The 23556-nt window shown below is 34.0% G+C and overlaps 3 protein-coding genes and 2 long non-coding RNA genes across 5 annotated transcripts; 3 read left to right on the top strand and 2 right to left on the bottom strand.

Moving 5' to 3' along the window:
• LOC105169423 (metallothiol transferase FosB-like) lies at positions 937–2153 on the top strand. The gene is made up of 2 exons (XM_011089815.2): positions 937–1188; positions 1901–2153. Exons 1-2 carry the CDS (start codon positions 1016–1018, stop codon positions 2151–2153), a joined length of 426 nt encoding a protein of 141 aa, XP_011088117.1. The 5' UTR covers positions 937–1015.
• On the top strand, positions 2153–2848 carry LOC110012397. Its single transcript, XR_002287559.1, has 2 exons — positions 2153–2267; positions 2576–2848. It is a non-coding gene; the product is annotated as an uncharacterized LOC110012397 (long non-coding RNA).
• Positions 7768–12039, top strand: LOC105169098 (OTU domain-containing protein 6B). The gene is made up of 3 exons (XM_011089388.2): positions 7768–7859; positions 9926–10038; positions 10921–12039. The coding sequence occupies exons 2-3, from the start codon at positions 9935–9937 to the stop codon at positions 11795–11797; spliced, it is 981 nt and encodes a 326-aa protein (XP_011087690.1). The 5' UTR covers positions 7768–7859; positions 9926–9934; the 3' UTR covers positions 11798–12039.
• Positions 12202–21205, bottom strand: LOC105169097 (ion channel DMI1-like). Its single transcript, XM_011089387.2, is given in 13 exon segments — positions 12202–12903; positions 13451–13717; positions 14188–14280; positions 15580–15672; positions 15674–15775; positions 16896–16994; positions 17099–17347; positions 18209–18412; positions 18496–18555; positions 18700–18882; positions 19372–20001; positions 20249–20317; positions 20465–21205. Coding segments are annotated over 13 exon segments (2937 nt in total). The 5' UTR covers positions 21134–21205; the 3' UTR covers positions 12202–12684.
• On the bottom strand, positions 22208–23024 carry LOC110012485. Its single transcript, XR_002287724.1, has 2 exons — positions 22945–23024; positions 22208–22622 (listed from the first exon to the last, which is right to left on the bottom strand). It is a non-coding gene; the product is annotated as an uncharacterized LOC110012485 (long non-coding RNA).

Raw genomic sequence — 23556 nt, 5'->3', positions numbered from 1 at the left:
CAACTAGTTGCAGATCTCCCTCATCAGCATGCAATATTATTCTAATCATCCCGAATATTTTTGTCCAAATTTAATAATCATAAGAGATATAATATATAGTATAATATACTTCAAATTAAATTGATCTCAATCTGTAATTTAAATTATAATACAAATAACGTTTATGCAACAATCCTAACCTACCTTAACACGACTCCCTGTACATAGACAATTACATAGTATTAATAGAGGTGTGGGATAATAATAATTATGGGGTATTTTTACTCGTCGTTTGATTGGGATTGTATTTTATGACAGTCAACGTGACTTGTTCACGACGAGAGCTTGAACAACAACATGTGCCCTTAAGGGCCAGAAGGCCTCTATTGTGGGTCGGCAAGCAAATAATGGGAGCATGAGCACTTCTAGATCGGATACAGAAGCATTCAATTGTAATTTTAGCGTAAAAATCCTAAATTCAACAAACAAACATTAATAGTGTGAATGAAATATCTTGAGAGTTTAAATTTGGACAAATCCGGATTATAAACTCCTAAAATATGTGTACCTCTTGTATGGAAACCTCACGTTGGTGTAAATAGATTAATTTAATATTAAAAATTTCAGAATATATAAGCAGAAGTATTTATTAATATAATTAATAATAAAAATATATAGAGAGAGAGAGAGAGGAAAAGTGTGAGTGCATGTGGTCCATTGAGTGAAGAGTAGAATAGTGATACTTGTTTTGAGGCACATGATGAATAAGAAGATGGGGATGGGGCGTCGGTGGATAAGATCGTACGTAGCTATAGCAATTGGGTGGAAAGGGATCAGGTGTGTCTCGCGTTGGCATGACTCAGACTCCGACTCCAATCAATCATTCCATCCTCTGTTCATATATCCACGTCATCATCATATAATTTGTATATATATATATACACCTCCTCAGAACGATAGATAGATAGGCAAGTAGAGCAGAGGTATCACACACACAAACACACACATATAGAGAGACAGAGAGTGAAAAATCGATATGGGAAAAGAGATTATGAATGAGAAGAAGGAAATGAGGGAGATGCCGTTTCTGGCGTTGAACCATGTTTCTTTTGTGTGTAAATCTGTTGCAAAATCTGTGGAATTCTACGAGCAGGTTCTGGGTTTTGTCCTCATCAAACGCCCTTCCTCCTTCGACTTTGAAGGTGCTTGGTACGATCTTCTTCCTCATACCTACATTCTTTTTCTTTTCAACTTCCAATACACCATCTCAATCACAAATAATATTGCCTAAAACATATTTCTATAATCTCAATCTTTGCTCGTTTTTTAAATTTATCAATTCAAACATAATATTTTTAAAATTGAAAATTGTCGATTCTCAAATCCAGGTGGAGTCATCTTTGTCGCAAGTTCTCAACCTAAATAAATTTTGAATGTTTTTTGATAGCATCAACGTGAATAAGCACTTCTAACATAAATTAAGGAAGAAAATATATCAAAATAAATATATATAAAAGAAAAATAATACATGAAATTAATGAATAAAGGACCAATTTTTGCAACCACAAATGTAAACAAGTACAAGTAATAAATATCTGAAGCTGGCCAGTAAAAATTACTTGGCGGGCCCATCGTGCCCTAAAGTTTCTTTGGACTACATAGGGCTCACACGACATGATATCAATTGGTGCACTCTCCAACTGCCTCTCATTAATTGGCCAACTCAAATTACAGAAGAAACTTCGACACATACTCTTTTTTGCATCTAAATTGAGTTCCTCCCATTATTACTTGAGATTCAATCTTTGTAAAAATTGGGGACCCCACAGATCAATTCAAAGCTTTTCGTGTTCGTGGTCGTGCTGCTATAATTATCATTAAATAAATAATAAATTTATAATCGAATTATTTATATTTACAGGTTGTTCAACCATGGGATCGGAATCCACTTGCTGCAAGCAGATAATGTGGCCGGAAAGAAGGGGAAAATCAACCCAAAAGACAACCACATATCGTTCCAGTGCTCGGACATGGATATGATCATGAAGCAGTTGGAAGAGATGAAGATCGAGTACGTGAAGGCAGTGGTGAGAGAGGGTGGGATCATCGTGGATCAGATATTCTTCCATGATCCTGATGGGTACATGATTGAAATCTGCAACTGCGTTACATGATTGAGATCTGCAACTGCCAAAACCTCCCCGTCCTTCCTCTCTCATCTTGTCCCCTCAAGAAGATACCTACTTCCACCAATCTCAACCTCACTACTACTGCACCCTCTTTCTATGGTAAGTTAATCAAATTATCTAGCTATATATTTTTTATTTTAATTTCATGATATTTTTTTAAATAAATATAAGCGACGAAATATTAATTTATAAATATCTATAGTATAGCACATGCTGGAGAACGGGCTATAATTAATCAACACGATTATCGTATTATTATGGAGATTTTCTTCTTACGTAGCCCGTTTGATGCTATTTTAATATATAGTTTCGAGGGTTTTTTTAATAATATATTTTTTTATGTGTAATTTGACGGGTGATAGTTTAAAATATCGAGTTTTTATCTGAAAAAGTAATGAAATTTGCAGGAAAGATGCAGTGCAGTGGAGAAGTAGAAGCATTGATGATGGAGAATTTGGCAATGGACATGTTGAACCTGTCTATTTGAGAGATGATGATCATGATCATGATCATGATGGATGATTGATGATATATATATATTTATATGCAAAAAAATTTATATTATTTCTTCACCAACATAAATGATATTTAGTGTAGTGTATTATAGTTTGTAATTTGTTGTTTTCTTGTTGTAATTGAAGCTCATTGCGATATCGTGAAAACATTGAATGATGTGCAAACATGTTTTTCCTTTTTTTTTTTTTTTCAACGAGTAATTTATTACATTAATAACTTAATAAATCAAGCAAATCATCGAATCGATCGATACATTAATATAAAAAATAATAATGAGCTAAATTAAATAAATTCGCATAAAGTGAGATAAATATCTATATATTCAATGTTATTTAAACTCGTGATTTCAAATTTGTAATGTATCTAATGGAGAGCTAAGACATGATTGGTAGTGCGCAAACATGTTTGGTCACATAATTAGAGTGTTTTTGTTTTTAAGCACATGATTAAGTGCAATGGTTGTGCTTTAATTGAATAATATAACTCGTGATTATTAGTTCAGTGCAAGTGCAAATGCTGATATTATTAGAAAATTTGCACTGCTGAGCTCTTGATTTAACAAAAATTTAGCTGTCCTAACACGTGGTCTCTACATATATATATATAATAAATATTTTTTCATATTTTTAAAATATATTATTTTTAAGTAAGAATAAAATATATAAACCAACACATCATATTTTTATTAAAAACAAAGAACTAAATAAAAATAGCGGTAGTGATATATTTCTTTTTTATGTTACTATAGAGTAAAATTTTAAGTGTCGTAAAATCAAATTCACTTTCAACTTAGGTCATGAATTTAATTTTATTAATCTTACTAATATTTCTGATTTGATTGTTATTTTCAGATATATTGATGTATTGATTAAAATAGCAGTTTTGAGTTTTTATCCATGTAGAGACAACGTCATAATTAACATTCCGGCCCATTATTCAATTTAAATATATAGTTATAGTTATATAGCAAAAATCGTTTTCTTGAGAAACTTTATTTAATAAATATATATATCAATAAATATCACTTGTCAGTTTCCATAAAGTTCTTAGAGTAGGTATATTGACCAATTGATAATAAATGCACTGAGAAAAAATATCTCAATTGGAAAAATAGTCATAAATTGTATATATATATATATATATGTTACCTCACTTTTCTCCATTTTTGGATCAACTGTTGATAAGGACTCAAGATTTTCACATTTTTTAATTTAAGTTTCTTGTATTTGAAAATGATATTTTGTTAATTTAATTAAATAATTTAAAATAACTAATTAATCTTGATATATTGATGAAATATATAACGTGATTAATCGACTTTTGAGAAAAATAAATAGCAACATAGAATGGAAAATATAATAATATTATTTAAAATAAAAAATTCAATCAACTCATCATTTATTTAGAAGAGAGAGAGAGAGAGAGAGATTTATAAAATTAAAAAAAAAATTAACTTGATAAGTGACCACATTTTCCAAGTACGTATAAAAGCAGGCACTTATCAAACATTATAATAATCTAAAATAAATAATAATTTAAGTGACCATATATGTAATTATGTTTATGTTTGGTGCCTATTTGTATTTCTTACATTCTTTTGTCGTACATGCTGACATGGATCATTTGATTTTCTTACAATGTGGAGTAGGTTTTTGCAGGTTGCCCCCACCATTCTAATCATTTCTTGTTTTTGGTCCCTTCCACTCATCAAAGAGTCAAATACACACATACTATTTTAATTATATATATATTTTTTAATTATTTTCTTTGGGGGGTGGGGGTAATGTATTATGATTTGGATGAGGTTTAGGACATTTGTGGTTCTAATTACTTCACCTCTAATTATTTGTTCTTTTGTTGCTATTAGGTTTGTTGTTTTCTTTCTCACTGAGGGCTTTTTAGTCTTTTTAACCCAAAATGTATTCTATACTAATATAAGAAAAATATACTCTCTATACTCACAAACGACGGTTAGTGACACTATCGCACCAATTTTTCATAAAATCAAAAACGCCCTTCAACTAATAAGATAACTAACTTATTCAATTTTTAAAATTTTATATATTTTTAATATAATGTATTGATTTTATATATTTTAAAGAGTAAAAGATCATTTTTTATATACACGCAGGAACAGTGTGTCATAATAACTAACTAATATATATAAAATTAAAATTTACAATCCTCTGAATATACGAAGATATGATAAATACATAAAATACAGAAAAGTAATACCGCTCGAATATTATTTTTTTTCTTGTAGATATTATTGCATTTATTATAAATTCAAAAAATATATAAGATATTGATACGCAATGCAGGCAAATAATTAATTGAGAATAATTGCATACAAAAGCTGTATGGACATGCAGATATTTTGGAAGGCACTAGAATTTTGACCCTCCAAAGTCCAAATTCTAATTAGGGACCATTGGCATGCATGATACCTCAATAAATACACATCCATCCAAAACCAAAAAGCTCTGCTTTATGCATCCATCATAATACAGTGCACATGTTACAATACTCATCAGAATTGTCATGTTCTATCCAAATTTTGGGATCACTAAGATTGTGTTATTATTATTTTTAAATAGTCAAATATGATGTTTTAATTGATTCTTTCGATCGTAAGTCTAAAAATACGCTACCGTTGGACTCATATTGAAAACGTCTCAATTTAGAACCCTTTGATATTTAAGTCAGTAAGTTGTAAGAGAAGTAACAATGCAAGTTGTAAGAACATTAGGGTATCAAAAATTGTAAATACTCTATGAAGGGCCACTATTTATAGATTTATCTCAATTATACGGTTGGACGTGAACCACGTACGTCAAAATGATTCATGCTCATAAGGAGTCCATACATATTAGGATTTAGGATATATTGGGGTCGAATCGTAAATATGTTAACTTAATAAAATGGATTTAGAATTTATCTGAATATCGCTACTACTGTTGGAGGTCGTAGTACGACCTTCATAAGATATATACCTATATCATTATCTAAATTATTTCATTTATAAATTATATTTAATTTAGAACAAAATGTTATTATATTATTGTCGGAATTTCTGAAGGCGTTTTTGCTATTAATTCAAGTACGTATTGTGTATTCGCTTGACAAAATTATGTCGATTATTTACAATCTTTATTTTTCTTTCTTGTTATTTAATACTACACCAAAAGATGAAGATCAAATAATGCTATGTCTACGAATTATATTTTTCTTCTTTTCTTGCAATAATAATTTTGTTTTTGTCAATTTAACTGAGTCAATAATTTGTTTTCAAGTTGTTACTTTTAGAGACGGTTTGGGAGGCCTCAATGCTGTCTCCAAATCCGACACACTTTATCTTGACATGATATTTCCTTTTATCATTTTTTTTTTCTTTTGAGAAATATCTTTATAAATATATACACATATTTTGTCATTCTCATCTCAACCATCACTTTTTTTTTTAATATATTTACATACAATTAAAAATAATAGTAATGATTTTTATAAACTAATTATATGTATTTTTTAGTAATATTTTGGTATGACACACTAATAATTTGACTTTAATATAATTTTTATGATTTGACTTTAACACTCATTCTTACAATTAACTTTATGCAAAAAAATTAAATTTTAATTATCATATATTTAATTAATGAGGCCTAATGTAAATAGAAATACCCACAATTCTTACATTTAGAATCATTAATTGATAATATAATAGCAATAATTATTAATTCATTGCTACTTGATATTATAATATAATAATATAACTAATTTATAGTAATATATATATATATATATATAAAAACGTCTACACTCACAAACAGTGGTTAGTGATACTGTCGTATCAATTTTTAGATACGATGATTATACCATAATTGGATAGGTCTTAAAATTAATTATAATTACTTTCTTAAAAATATGACAACATGATTTTCTTTAACACTGTTATACCAATTCTTTTGCTGTGTCAAATACTTTAAGTTGGTTTTCTTTTTATAATTTTTTTTGAAATGCGATTCGTTGGTTTTTATACTTTTATTCTTATTTATAATATATTTTAAAACTTAATATAATTATTATATGTATGTGGGAACGACGTGCCACACCAGCTAGTAAATAAAAAGAAAAGAAGAGCTTTCGGCAATAAATGTGAGTTTTTTGGAGAAACTGAAATCCTACAATCATGAGGTTATGCGTTTGAATTGTGCCAATGTATAGTTCTTAGTTGTCGGTTGGTTGTATAGATATTTAATATCAATAATTGGTATGTTGATTATTGATAATTGAATAAATTTATTGTATACTCGTAATTGATTTATTTAAAAAAAAAAGAAAAAGAAAAAAAAAAGAAAAGCTTTCAACCTAACCAGCTCAGGCATTACATGGGCCTTTATGGAGTTTCGGATCTTCGGAGTGCGGCCCAAATAACTTGACTAAGAGATTGCAATTGTATATCTTTTTGGGCCGATTTGAAACAAATCAAGGCCCAATAGAACCTCCACTCTGATTTAATTATTTATGGGCTGGCCCATACCAGATTAATAAAAGATAAAATTTATTTTGGTACTAAAATCCTATGGTTAGCGTCGCTTTAATACTTGAATAATTATAAATAATTTAATTAATACTTGAACTTTATTATTAATACTACTTGATATCCAATTAATAATTTTTATTTATTTATTTTATTATCTATTTATATAATCATTATTTCACTGTTAGATATAATATAAAAAATAATAATATAGCTAAAAAAACTCGTATGAATATATATTTTTTCTTTTTCTTTAATAATATTGATGGGACTGAAATTGCATAACTATAAAATTATGGGTGTCGTTTTATTTTAATAATAGTTATTGATTAATTATGGATATCTGATGTTGATTATTGATATGTCAGATTATTGTAGTTATTAACGATTGAAATTTATAATATAATTGATGGATAATTGAGTGGAATTTGATTAATTTTTTTAATAATTAAATTAAAATGTCAAATTAAATTTTAAGAATGGATAAAAAGATTAATAAAAGAAAGAAATTTTTAGAAGAAAAAAGAAAAGGAAAAAGGCATATTTCATTCTTTAAGACAAAGTATATGCTCCCAAAACCTATACCCTCTCAATCCAAACGCCCACCTCTCTACCATTGCTTGTCCAAATACCAGGTTTGCTCTTCTTTCTTCTTCATTTTGTCTCTCTGTTTCTTCAATTTGGTAGCAACAGTGTTATTCAGACTTCAATCGAGACATATTTTTTAGGAAATTCCGGGAATTACATGTGATTTTTTTTTCCTCAAGAAATTCGTCTCAAGTGACTGGCGCCGCCGCATTTCATGCGGGCGCGGTTTTTGTGTATCGTCGAGCTTGTTCCGACATGGGATTACGTTTTTGTTTCAAGTGAATTGATTTTGGACTCGATTTTGTATGTGGGTGTGCTTGATTTAACTCTAATGTCAATAAAAGAAGAGAATTGATCTTTGTTGACGTTTTTCTAGTTTATCTTTTGTTGTTATGGTGGATGTTTGCCTTATAAAGTTGGTGGCTTTAGTTCATCAGTGTGGGTATCTGTGTTTTGAATTATTTCGATGGAGATGCGCTATTAATGGCAGTAGTAATTTAGTTGTATGTGTGGCCTTTCTTGTATAACTGTGTTTATGTTTCTTAATTTGTACATTTCCTTCCTCTCTTCTTGGGTGGGTTCATGTCTTTTAGTGGTTGTTTCAATGCATTATCAGTTTCAAACTATTATTTGATTTTTTTTTTGTATTTGATACATTTACTATCTTATTTGGTGTGCAAGTTATAAAGGTAGTTTTTATACATATTTGGAACTTCAGTTATATTTTTAGGTTTACTGGATTTGCAGCCTAGTTGTTTCTAACTCTGTAACTCTTCTTTATCATCAGCTCCTGACCTAGAATCTAGTTTGTGTATCATCTGCCAAGTGGACGTGTTTTCTTCCATAGCATTTGGGATTTAAGATGTTTCCTAGGTTACTTGGTAGCTTCCATTATGAAGTTTTAACATGAAGTACCTGATGCTTACTTGTCTTGATCGTTTACTTGACTGGAAGTAACAGTTGAGAATATTCAGTAAAAGTGCAAAGGAAAAGCTGTATGAACAATATAATGAAATTTATTTGTTAATCTCTTTCCTACTTTCCTTCTTAATTACACAAAACGGGTGCACTATGTTGCATAAACAATGACTATGAAAGAAGTCTGTTGTCACATTGACATTTTATTGTCAGCAATATGAGTGTGGATGCTTGCATATGAAGACCTGATTTATATGGCTTTGTTTTAAGGCGTTAAAACATAACTAATTGCACAAAACCATAAAGATGGGTGTAAAACATAACATGACTGGAACTTTTTCTGAGCTGAGTATTTACTGTGAACAGGCTCATTAGATGTATATACGGCCTGAATGGCACATTCTGATGATTAGTGTATCTTGTTCAAGTCATTGGAACCATCATCATCTTTAGCATGTATGTCCAAAAAGGCACCAAGAAAACACATTTGGAGTTTATTATTTGCTCAACTTGTTTCTCCTATTTCTATATGAAATGTGAATGATACAGACATTCTCAAAGAATTTCTCTCCATGTATATATTTTCACCCATACATTCATACTGATAAATTTTACCATAAGATCCTAATTATTTTCTAAGTTAAGTTGCTTCGCCAACTCTTAAGTTCATCCGGAATTTCTCAATGGACTTGTATGTGTATGTGCGCATTTTACTTTGTGATCTCACAGTATGAAGCTAGCTAATAGAAAAAGAATGACAAATTAAAAAGCATCGATTAGAGTGTCAAGTTGTAAAACCACAAAAAAAAAGCATCGGTAGGAATCATTAATGCTGGTAGAGTTTGTTTCTGCATACTTGTTTGGTCTTATCCTTGGTATTTATAGATTGTATTACCACTATCAAGATCTGGACTAACATCTGAAGTTGATCTTGATACGTGATTGATTAGTGCTTTATGATTATATTTGAGATGTTATAACTTAATATGAAGGGTAAATGGGCTTGTTAACTGTGTTAAGAGTGTTGATATCCATCATGGGTCTACTTGTATCTGATTATTACCAATGAAGGCGACTTGTTTTATTCAAACTGGCTGAACTGTATTTCAAACTACTTTTATTATGCCCGTGGTTCTTATTATTAATTAGATTTCCATTAATTCAAAGTACAACATTCTGAACGGTTTGATTTCAGGATAATTAAATGGCTGACAATCCTCAAGTAGATGATAAATTGTCTGAAGTGATCTCAGAGAATGTGTCCGAGCAGAAGAAAGAAACCCTTGAAGAGATGCTTTCTAGACACCGGTACTAATTCTATGTCTAACCTTCTAGTAAAGCCCCCACCCCCCCCCCCCCCCCCCAAAAAAAAAAAAAAGAAAAGAAAAAACTTGCATAGAGACTGATTTAAGATTTTCTTTATTCTAAACCTTGGTGAACTTTGAAAAAGGTTTTCGATTTTGTTTTATTGAGTTAAATCAGATTGAATCCACATCTGGTAGATTTGATAGCAACATTTGCTCTGTTTTTGCTAATGCAATGATAAATTGCAGAGATCCCCAGAATAGATAGAAAATCATAGTATTATGGATGATTTGTAAAGAAAAGGGATAATTACATTAACACCTTTTGAAGTATAATCAAGTTACTTGAGCGGATAATCGCGCTGATAAGCAAATAGGAAGCTGAAAAGAGCCTAAAGGCCTTTTTGTCCGTCTAATGACAGCCCGCTGAAAGAAAAAAGAATTAACCAAAATAAATTATTATTCGGACGTTTTACCAATTTGCTTAATATTGAAATTGCAAAACGTCTTCCCATCTTTTCTCTCTCTCCATAGCATATTTATACATACAAACACTGACATATATATACCACAGACTACACCCATGTAAAACACATACACAAAGAGCACATGTCTGAGACTGGGGAGGGGGGAGGGATTGGGACATATTGGATATGGAAGGGGCTGGAGTTTGGAGAACTAGGGAATGTAGGAATTGAAGGTGCAGATTCAGGGGCTAGGGAAGGAGCTTGAGTGGGCTGTGGGCTTGTGGAGGCAGGAAATTGATTTGAGTGGCTGGGTGGGTTAGTTCAGAGAAAGAAGGAAAAAGATGAGCTAAGAGACAATGTACTCTCCATCAAACTGTGAAAGTTGTTTAGCAGCTCATGTCCGAAATTTTCAATTGCAGGAAAGAGACTAATGATCTGCAGAGCAAGGAAATGGCAATGAAAAAGGCCGCAGCCAAAGGCAGCAAGGCTGAGCAGAAGGCTAAGAAGAAGCAAGTTGATGAAGAGATACATCGACTTTCAACCAAGCTTAAAGAAAGACAGGCCGAGGAACTAGCTTTGTTAGGCTATAGTAACACTACTGATAAACAGAAAGGAAATCTTGATAATATAGTTAAAGCCATAGCTGGGGTTTCAGTCACCAATCATGTGGAACAGTCAAAGCCCAGTAAGAGCGTCAAAAGGCGTGAGAAAAGAGCTCAACAGGAAGCAGCCAGGGAACAAAGAATACAAGAAGAGCAGAGCCAGATTGTGAGTGATCGATTGATTGAAAATGAAAGGTTGGAACAAAAATTAGAGCCCCTTGGATTTACCATCAACGAGATCAAGCCCGATGGGCACTGCCTCTACCGAGCTGTCGAGGATCAGTTGGCCCTCCACTCAGGAGGGTCTTCTCCTTATACTTACCAAGAGCTTCGGGAAATGGTGGCTGCTTATATGCGGAAGCATGCAATGGATTTTCTCCCATTCTTCCTCTCAGAGAATATGGCAGATGGAGAACCAGAGGACTCCCTTACAGAAAGGTTTGAGAATTATTGTCGGGAAATTGAGTCGACGGCAGCATGGGGTGGACAACTAGAACTTGGTGCTCTGACCCATTGTCTCAAGAAACATATCATGATTTTTTCAGGATCTTTTCCTGATGTAGAGATGGGAAAGGAGTACAAATCTGGTGACGAGACTGGACCGTCTAGTCTGAGTATTATGCTGTCATATCACAGGCATGCTTTCGGGCTTGGTGAGCATTACAACTCTGTTGTCCCCAGTTCAGTGCGATAATCGTTTTTGTGCTTAAAAAATGCTTGGAATGATACTATGTATCTAATACCAGGGCACAATGAGTTGAAGCTATAATGTGCTCTCTTATCAAATTGTTGATGATGTTGGAGATGCTAACAGACCTTGTTTCTGTTCAAGCATGTTTTGGGAAAACAATGCATTTGTGTTCCTGATCATTGTTGTCTGCTGAAGGTTATACCTTAAAAATTTACTAATATGATCACTTGATAAAAGATTGTCTACTTGATGACCACCTGTTTATTGTATTTTGAAGGGTTACCCTTGTTCAAGCACCTTAGCACTTATGTATGGGAAGAAAAATAAAGGAGGTCCAAGTGAAGAAAAAAAATATGAAGGCTAATAACTTCTCCCTACAGCCTTTATTTGCAATGGGAACCGATTAATTGCACAATATTTGCACATATCCAATCCTCAATATTAATATTTCAAATTTGGAGAAACATACAAAATGAGTTTGGGGATATATGCCTAGGTAGCCTACACCTGGTAATTTTCTTCGACAAAGAGTTATTAGTGCATCCTCCTATAAATCTTCTTACACCTGAGTTACCTTCGAGTCAGAGGATGTCTCTTAACATGTACTTAAAATACTCATCATGTCAGTGTAGCTACCCCATTCTTGAACTTCAATTGTCGCCTAAATTAGCGGCTTTTTCTTAAACAGAAACACATTGTCCCTCCCTCTGTCTTCTGCGTTTTCTTGAATCTGAACTGAAGAATGCCATTGTTCACGGGATCATGATGTTTGGCATTTCTCCATGAACAACATGAGCACATGTTCCATAGTGCTGTAGGGCAGATGTCCAGACTTCATTCATCCTATAAGCATTTGGAAGATCATTGACGCATCACTTGTTACTTCTCTCTCATTCACCTGAGGAAATGACTACGAAAACATCGTCAATAGACCATTTACGAGGTGTTGATTTGCTGACAGGGTTGATCACTGCACGCTCTGCTGTTGCTAGTCGATATCCAATCACAATTTCCTTTCGCTGCCGACCCCTAATCATTATGTCATAGAAGCAGAGTTCTTCCTGGTCATAAAGATAGAATTCTGCTGGCTTTATGCACAGCTCATTTCCCTGCATATCATAGAGCTATTATTGAGATTTCTATAGCATCTAGACTACGTAGAATCTAGCTATGTTAACTTGCAGAAAGCTAGCAGCTTGAGAAAGTAAATAGTTCTATGGTTGTATCGCAGTCGTAACTGCAGTTACAAACCCCAACTTCATGCAAAAAATTATAGCTAAATCACATCAATTTGCCTCCAGCACAGATTGTAATAAATAAATTTTACCAGTTATGAAACTTTACAAATGACCAAAGTTGCTGATAGTTTTGCAAATTTTCATTTCGAGACAATAGACAGTTTCACCAAAATAAGTTGCTGATAGAACTTGTGGAGCACTGTTGGATCAAAATTACATTCTATGTGTTATAAACAAAAATGACATTCTCGGAGAATATAAGAGGAACTGTACTTGTTTGAACACTTTGCATATCCTAATTCATGATCATTTGGTCGTGGGAAAGAAACCCTGATTCTCTATAATAACCTTGCTTTATATAGTTAGTACTTAAAAGGAAAATTGTTCTTCCAGATGCTTGAGTGATAATGACAAATACCTCTTCTGCGAAAAGTTCTTCTAGTACACGATTGATTTGTTTGTCTTCTGCCACCATGGCTAGAGCCATGCTCACCAGCTCATTCGATAGTACATAATCACTAATCCTTGTTACTGACACGAGATTTCTAGTTCTAGAATCCAATATCTCGCTTATAATTATTGACTTGTCTGAAGCTTGCTGCATTTCTCGAATCCATGAACTTTGGGAGAATCCGGAATGCCTTAAAGGAAGGGACTTAGTGTCTTTGTAAGGAAGTCGCTTTGACTGCAGCAACGCATAAGGGGTTTTACTTAGTTTCAAGAATCCAAAACCTTAGGTTCATGTACATGTAATGTGAAAACAGATGCAAAACATGAAGCCATATGACCCAGAAAAACAATTGTTGCATATCTGCATTTCCCGCAATCAATTAACATCTCTCACAAAATATACATTATAACAATCATATGTCCATCCAACGTTATATCCTACCACTGCAAAATTAGAAAGAAATTGAACTTTTTGGAAATAAAATGTAAAAAGGAAAAAACAAAATCCGACGACCAAAAATACCGAGTTCAAACCCAGAAAAGAGCACAGGCGAACCTAAGAGCATAGAGAACAGGAATCCAGGTAAAAAGAAAGCATAAGACAATGCTACTAACAGAAAACAATATAGAAAAACCAAGAAAGCAGTTGCAATGAGATCTAGGTATTGATTCTATGCTGCAAGTGAAAGCAGAAAGATAAATGACCTGTATATCTCTAATAAGGAGGAGAGTGGCGAGAGATCGTGAATCAGAGTGAACAATAGAGTCTTCCACAGATTCATCTGCAAGAATTAAAATCTGTTCTCTTAGAGTTAGTAATTGCCACAGTAGCGAACCTAGAAACTCAAATTTAACAAGTCTTTGAATGTTTCAGAAATGCAAGCTTGAGAGTAATCAAGTTTATTTCCAAGTCAAGTTGCAGAATCATTAGGTGGAGAAAAACAGACTTCTGAATTAAATGAGTCAGGCCAAATTTTCTTTGGCACAGTATATGTATTACATTTTGCCTGATGTCTGGTCTTGGAATCCTTAAAGACCAACAACTTGAGCTCAGTATTTTTTTCATAAGTGTAGCAGAAAAAAACCACAATATCATTGTATATGGCCAACCAAGTTTAAATAATTGCAAATTTCTCAGCAGCTATGTAGTTTAGTTTAGATGCATGCTCAGGGTGTCTAGTAATAAAATCACATGTAACAGAAAGTAGAGAGTTTCTTATAATAATACTATATACTATCCATTGACTAATTATGGTAAAAGTTCAAACCAAACTTGTTCTAAGAAACTTCAGACAATAACAGCATATGTAAACCTGTAAGGAGGAAATTCATATATTCGACAGTAGAGCTCCCTGAGCACTTAAGAAACAGGAAGATAACAAAATGTGAAGATCTGTTTGCCCCCATGTAGTTCATTTTCCAAGGATTCCCTAGACTTCCAGAATAAATAGTAAACATATGTGGGTCAAATCACCGATTCCAACTTCTGTTTGATAAGTTGCAAACTGTTGCCGTTAGCTCCCCATATAATGGATTCGATTTAGTCATTTCATTACAAACAGAAGAACAGATTTGGCCAATTTACCCATTCAGATTGCTATTTGACAAGATAAAGCTACATAGTTTCATTTTAATTTAAATTTAAGAAAAAAAGAGCATTCTAGCTCCAAGGGCATCACATCCAGAAAAAAGAGCTTGATGGAGATTCCGGGAACAACATTAGGGGATCTATTCCACACTAAAAGAATTTCAAGAATAACCTTCTCAACTTTGGTTCCTTGGCTCATTTATTTCCATCTTTCTGTTCACATTTGGTAGAGCCTATACATGCATTGACTTCCCTTGTTGAAACAAACCTAAGTGATGAAATAAACGACTTATTACATTTCCTCTACATTAACTGTTTTGGTTTAGCTGAGTTTCAGAGTAATACAATTCAATTTCCAGGCGTTTATATCTGCAGTAGAACTCTTTAAAATACTTCATATCCAAACAATTTCCTTGGGAACTCAAGATTACCAAATGAAGGTATCAACTAAGATGGTGCATTCATGAGGTGTCGCGACATGAACTCAAGAGGATCATGACAATACTTACAGAATCAAATGTCTCTAATGGAAGACTCTCCAAGTGACGTCGAATGACTGCATTCCCTTCACGATGGACCAGTTTTAAGTTAACCAATCCCTGAAATGTCAAGGCCACCATCTGTTAACTTCTTTTCTCGGTCCTTTTCAGGAACCTCGTTGAACATCCACAATTCCGATCCTGGAGCCAAAAACGCCTCTAATACCTAAGAAATGGCACAGCAGTATAACAAACAAGTTCTACAGATAAGAATGAACGAATTCAGAAGCCTAAAGTTAAACTAATAGGGCATTTGAACAAAAATTTATATCCAGAAAGTGATATTAGAGATGGTTTAAAAAGCAATTCAGTTTTGGATTAGTGATATTAGAGATGGTTTAAAAAGCAATTCAGTTTTGGATTAAGATCAGGGTGCGCACATTGCATGTCACATTTCACGATCAGATGTTCAAAAAGCGATTAGCATTACAAAGTACAACATTATGAAATGTGAAATTTCATAGTCTAATTTGTTGGAATGAAGTCACAGATGCATCAACTTTCTTACAACCAAGTGCGTGAGATAATGCTCTATTTTGTCGATGAGCAATTAAAGGAGAAGCTGACTGAAGAACAAGACTAAGATAACATGCTTAGAATTTTTTGGGAAAGACGAAACTTAAGAAGCATATGCACAATAGGTTTGTACTCATCTTATATGGTGTCAGCATCTCGTCATCGTTCACATGGGAGAGAGATGCATTCTTTTGTAGTTGATAATTAACCAAAATGAAACAGATTAACCATTTTTCTCTATAGGCCAGTATGGGTACAGAGTAGATTTAATTGTCAAATGAGATATCATTCCAAGTTTCATCTCATGTTGGACTTTTAACATGCTGCTGAGTATTATAAGTGCCAGACTTTAACTTGTCGAACTGCAAGGGCCAATATTAGAAGAGGAATGAACTACTCATTGACCCTACAAGTTAGATCGTCCTCGTGATGACAAGCCTAAGTAGGAGCTGGAGACTGCAGCTCAGGCCACCAATTGAGATTGAGGCATGACAAAATTATCACCTCCCCTTAGAAAATGAATTGATTGGCAATAACACTTTCTTTTTTTATCACTTTAGCATTTTTTTCCGACCCTTTCCTCAACCAACACACACACGCTATGCGTAAAGCAATTTGTCTTAGCAGCCAGGAATTGCTCCAATTTAAACAACTTTAACCCATCAAACCACACTTAAGATGGTAAAATGAAAGAACTCCAAAAAGTGCGATATAAGAGAGATAAATACGAAAATATATGAAACGTGAATGTAACAAGTAGAGAAAATCACCATAATCATATCGTCAATGTCACGTCGCCAACCACAAAATAGAATCTTTTCTGGAAATTTTGGAGGATCAATTATTTTAGGACATAGACCCTTCCGAATCTGCACGAGATATGGTGTATGAGAACCACATTGAATGGTACACGTGTACAGGGTTTAACGCATCCCGTAGAAACCATCTAATGTGTCAAAGTAGAGAGTATGACCTTTGGTAATGGACCTGGGGCATATGTGTCATCATCCTCAGCTATGACAAGAATCTCATCACCTTCTCGTAAAATATAATTATCATCTGGATTTATTTTGATCTTTCCACCATCTGCAAAAACCTTTACTCCACAAGGAATTGCATCAGGGAAAGAAACGAGTACATCTTCAAAACGAAGGCCATCCAGTTCCGGCCATCTTTTGATATAAAACTCTGCATTTTCAAACCCCAAAATGTCTTCCCATATCTGCAAAGCCAGGACGCTATTTAAGTACACCCAAGAAAAATGAAAGAGCACGAGCAACTGCTGATGTCATATCCGCAGGCTAAAAGAAGCAACTTCAGCATTTCAAGACCTCACTTCTATTAAAAAATGGAAACTGAAATTAATGAAACATTTTCAAGCAAAAAGGATGTTATAGAGGATTACCATAACTGTCATTTGAATCTCTACTTCTTTCAATTTGATAAGTTTAGTGTTGATTATCAGAAGCAGAGAATCATATTTTGGATGGCTGTTGTTAATTAATGAACATAGATTTCTAGTTTTGAAATTCACAAAGTTAAATATATAGAACATCAGAGGATCATTTGTTTCTTACACACTATCATAAACAAGCACCTTGATCCACTTAACTGTTAACCGACACAAATAATCATTAAAAACATGGTTTTCAGCTGTAATTGATAACTATAATTAGTTACTCAAGGAAAAAGCAATCTTCAACTAACATGCAGCTCTAGTTTGTATGGCCCCCAAGACATGATTGAGTGAAAAAAGGGACAAGAAAAAGAATCCTTTAATTTCACATAATTTCTGAAGAGCTCTTGAAGACAGCAGCCCACCTCTCTGCATCACAACTCTACTGCTCCCACAAGGAAGCACGTTTCTCTACAGAACGATTTTACTGATATATGTAACTCTCAGATTGGTTTTCTCTGATCATTGTGATAATAAGATCACACAATACTCTATGAACGATGGTTTCTTATGATAATTGTGATAATAAGAGGTAGACAATCTGAATGAGTGAGTGAACTTATCATTTGCACATGATCTTATATACCACAATCATAAAGAAGATTTGCAAAATCACATTTAGCTGACCTGTGCAAGGCCAGGCTGCAGAGCACACTGTATCATGAGTCGTCCAATCACATCATGTGCAACAACAGTTTCTATAAGTTCTCCTCCAACAAGCTTAACCAAGGGCTCATTGTCAAGATCACTCATTTCTACAACAACATGCCCCCTCAAGCCCTCTTTTACTCCAGTTAAACTAAGCACAACCCTGAGAGCGCGTGCATCACTCTGATTTCAAGTTACAAAACAGTAAGCATACAGTTGTCCCAAACATTAACCATGGTAAGAGATTTTAGATCAAAAGTTAAGACCTGATCAGCATTCTCATCAGATGCTAATACAATGATTGCACGTGCCTTCGAGACAGAGACCTACATCAAAAGAAAATGAGAAATGAAAATAGAATGCTTCGCCAGGGAGAAAAGGGATCACCAATGTGACTATAAGAAAAATTATAATCCCTCATGATACATCTTAATACTGGTTTTACCATGAAAATTGTTGAGCTAAGGTACCTTTTTTAAGTCGGCCAGTATAAGAGGGCTACCACTTCTGCAGATAACTGATGTTCCCATCAAGTCAAATTCAAGCTTTGCTATATCCATCTCCATTTCCTCCTTGTCTCTTTCTGCAAGTACAACAATAACACCACCACCAATGCTCTTGTTTGCTATTGCAAGCTGCTTTAAAAGCGAACCCTGTAATAAAGGATCATTCCTTAATCTTAAAATGAAAACACATCTCCAGATGAGAGTTCATAGGCTTCAATAGCATAGAGGACAGTGCTGGTAGGAATTGAAGTATACTACACTGTCCATAGTTTTAAGGGCAAAAGCCAGAAAGCTAGGAGCCCAATTACAAACAAAATAAGCTCAATGCACTGATAGGATCCAGCATAAATACAATGATCTAATGGGTCTACTTCTTGGTCCAGCAAAGAAAATGAAGTAGCCATCACAAAGCAACACGGTTTAATAGATTGGTCAAGCAAGTTTTTCATCCATCAAACTAGGAATCTATGGTTGAGGAGCAGTAAATAGTGGCCTCTAAGAAAGAAAGAAAAGTAACAATCAGTAAATTTGCAAAAGAACATTTTCAAGCTTAAGATAATATGCTTCATGGCAGAACAAAGCAAAAGCCAGTAAGATCCAACGATAACAATCTACCACCAAGAATGAAAGGATTACCAATTTGTCACTCCATCCAAGAATGAGAATATGGTTACTTTCAATGACCTCACTCTTGCCCTTGCGCAGTGAGTCCACCTTCTCTGAAATAGCATCTGAAACAAGTCCCAGCATCATGGCAAATATAAGCATGCCTCCTGAACTTATAGAAACTGAAACAATCCTCGGTCCAGTACCAACCCTATCTGCATGATTTCCTGAGTCTGCCACAAAGGTCCAAGAAAGCCAAAGAGCTTCAGTAAAGCTGCCATCACTTACAGCATACAATGCTAAGCCTCCAAATCCAATGAGAAACAGAGTGGCAAAGAGAAGTGCTAGCAGCTTTGCATAAGGATAGACAGAGAAACACACGTCCACCATGTAGGCAATTCTTTTCTTCAATGGAACCTCCTCTTTGCTATCCTTCATCCGCTTGGAAAGATTTTTTATTCGCGGAAGATAATCAACGTATTTGTACAACAGAAATGGTGTTATGAGAGTAACGAGAACTGTGTATAAAGCTATCGCTCTGGGGTCAGTCTTGCTTAAGTACAAAAATGATCTCCCATTTTCAAGCTCCAAGACTTCAATACTGTTACTACCAATAGTGTTTCCGTAACTACAAAATCTACGAAGGTTGGTGTGCTCTTCCTGCAATGATAATATCAACCTTCTAATCAGATATTGATGAATGACATGCTTACACAATCAGTTTTACTTATTCTTTTATTTATTTTTGTGTACACAATTTGATTAATCCGAAGATCAAACCACATGCCATCGCGAACAGTTCAAAAAGGAGGGGATGAAGGGAACTAGAGACTTATTCACTTCCTAATGGTGGTCATAGTTCTACAAAGTATGAATATAAGATGCAGGTATTCTACTTTGCACATACCTGAAGCCTTGTGACTTTATTCCTCAAGAAAATTGCATAAGAAACAGAAACGAAGCAGAAAAACTTGAGCTGCAAGTGAAAGGAAAAAGTATCAATCCCCAACTCATCAATAGTAATGGCAGTATTAGAATTTGAAGTCTCTATCATTGTCAATGATTATTTTGAGAAGAAAGTGACGAAAACACAAAGCGAAGAAGGATGAGAATATGTGCTCACCCAAAATGCCTTGCAAGAATTTCGGAACGAGAAAGTCTTCTGAACACTACAAGAATTAGCTGAATCACGAGGCTCAGATACCACCGACGAGGTACGAACCAAGGCCGACGACGCTGAGGCAGATGCTTGAAGCGACAACGCTTTCAAATCCTTTTCTGCTCTTAATTTGGGTTTACTGACTGGGGAACCAATCCCCCGAGCCGAGTCAGCTGTGGAACCCCCTCCCCCTCCAGCACTACTCAAACTAGGCGGCATGGAGGTGCTACGAACAGGCAATTGAGACTGCGGTTTCTGCTTCTGCTGCTGAGATTTGGAGAAAGAAGAAGAAGATTTGACAGTGACGCTTCGGCGAGTGGAGTATGGACCGAGATTGGAAGGGAAGACGTAGTCCCGATCCGAGAAATTAAAGCTGAAAGCATCGCTGCTGCTGCTGCTGAGCCCACCACCGGTGGTAGTAGGGGCAGAGGAAGATGCATTCGTGGTGGTGGAGGTAGTGGAGGAAGTGGAATTGAAAGAAGCGGAAGGGGAGAGGCGGCGGGCGGCGGGGGGGGGAGGGGGTTGGGCGTCATCACCGCCGGAGTCGGTCGTCCTGGACTTCTTGTTCAGGGGTGGCCTCTCGGGCTTCCCCGGAGTCTGGCCGGCGACGGAGTGAGCGTTGGTGGCTTGCATGTGTGTGAGTGTGAGAGAGAAACGAAGGTGACTCAGACTGTCGGATGAGTGTTAGTTTATTGTTTTTACAGTTATGATAAGAGAGGAGATGAGAAAACAATAACATGGAAATTAATTAATTAACTTCCTCTTTTACCCCTTCTCTTTTAAGAATATTTAAAATTAAATTATAAAGAGCTCTTCCTAAACGTAATTTAAAAAATTCTATTTATTCATTTTTATATTAATATAAAAGAAATTTTTTATACTCATACATTGTGATCAGCGGAGCTCCTTATTCACCCTAAATAATATTACAAAAACAGCCAGAAGCGTCTTATTCTCATACCCGATTCTGGGTTTGAAGAAAAATAAATTTTTCTTTTCGAACTTGATAATAGTAGTTGAATTGGTGCAAGTTTAATCTGCTTAATCGCATGACCAAACAAATGCTGAGCGATGAATCTATATTGATTAATTGTGAACAACTGTAGTAGCTATCTTTGGTCAAATATACATACGCATCGAACATGCTCCAAGAATAAACCGTAATAATTCAATATTACTTTCTTTTTTCTTGGGAGTGATGAAGGATTTGGGGGCCAAAAAAAAAAAAAGCAAGATTCGATTCCTTGACGAGATAATCTCAAAGGGCAAAGGGGTGTGTGATTTGGCTAATTACTAAAAGGATCAAAGTGCAAAAAAGGTAATTAATTAAGTTAATTTTGTGAACGGAATATACTCCTTTTCATTAAACTAATCCTTCATTTCCATGGACGGCGGATCTCGGGATTAACATGCTTTCACCATTCATTCTCTCTTTTTTCTACGCTTACAATGTTTATATGTTGCTTTTTTACTATTTCATTCAGGACCATTGAATGGTTGATCCTGAACAGTATTGAATTGGTTTTGGAGCGAACTTTTCACTATGCGCTTTCACCATATATGTGTGGCAAACATGGTAGAAGTGGGGCTTAACGACTTCTAAGTTTTTGTAATTAGGGTTTTAAGTATTACTAAAATTAAAAAAAGCAAATTTCTGAATGACAACAAAATAACTCACTCAATTGCCGTTCCTAATTAAGAGGATTATTTACTATAATTTATATTAATATAATTTTTAAAGTCGATCCTTCCAGATTTCGACCATTCTCTATCATACATACAAAATATAATAACATAAAAACAACAGCCAATAACCACGACAACAAATTATTACAACAAGAGGCCACCAAGAACCCTTAATTATGAAATACACCCCAACACCCAACAAATGCAAAGTAATAGTTGATAATATATTGAGACACCAATTAAGTGGAGTGGCTTCAACCATTACACTTGTAAAAGCACCTGCAATGGTAGAAATCTTTGTGACCTGGTGCATTCAGACATTGTGAGTACTCAAACACATCTCCCATGTAGTTTCTGCATATGCCATCACACACTGATGGAGCCTGCAACGTGCAGGTATCTCCTATGTCCAATTGGCAAGTTTTCCCCAAACCCCCTGCAAATTTTAAAATTTTAAAATTATAAAATTTTTCGACACATTAATAAAAATAGGGCGTGTTTATTTTTTTTCTTTTTATATCTAATTATTCGGGTTTACGAAAATTACAATTAGAAAAAAAAACTATGAACTACAGGTACGGATTTATTTTTTTATGATATGTATATGAAAAATCGATCTTTTAATCTTTTATATTTGATTATTTGCCGAAATATTACTCAAATTATATATAATTCATAAGAACAAAACAAATATTTAATATATTTTGATATCTAATTATTTGGATAAAACAGAGAAATGTTAAATACATAATTTGTACCTGAGATGAGAACAAAGAAAAAGATAGCAGCCAGAAAAGAGTGGAAGAGGTTTGCCATTTGCAGCACAATTTCTTCCCAATATTTTGAAATTGAATGTTTTTTTTTTTAAATATATATAGTACAATAATAATATACTTTATTAATTATATAAATGGGAAGTAATAATAAAGAAGATTTCCTAAATTTGAATGCAATAAATTCTTTATTCTGAATTATTATTCAACCTTGTAAAGATAATAATAAGATAGCAAAAATATATTAAGAAAGTAGAGATTGAATGGAAAATATATAGGTCAAAAGAATATTTATGAAAAGCTTCTTTGTCAAATATTACACAAATCTCTCTATTGTATAAGGTTTATCCATTGTACGAGGATTCTAGACTGATATTTATATTGGGTTGCAATAATCCTTTTGAGATTTATCCACATTGCTTGTTAGGATTAGGTTGTCCTTCTTTGTATATTTGAAAATTGACTATTTGACCACATATGAATTAATAAGGAAGGTCATATTCATCATCTATATATGTCTCTATATTGGTAAGGTCAAGATAGATATTACACAGTGCGAAAACGAAACATGTATGTACAGTTGGGGTGTTTATTAAA

This window comes from Sesamum indicum, linkage group LG8 (genome assembly GCF_000512975.1).
Source record: "Sesamum indicum cultivar Zhongzhi No. 13 linkage group LG8, S_indicum_v1.0, whole genome shotgun sequence".
NCBI classification, from domain to species: domain Eukaryota; kingdom Viridiplantae; phylum Streptophyta; class Magnoliopsida; order Lamiales; family Pedaliaceae; genus Sesamum; species Sesamum indicum.
This window is presented reverse-complemented; position numbering and strand designations above follow the sequence as displayed.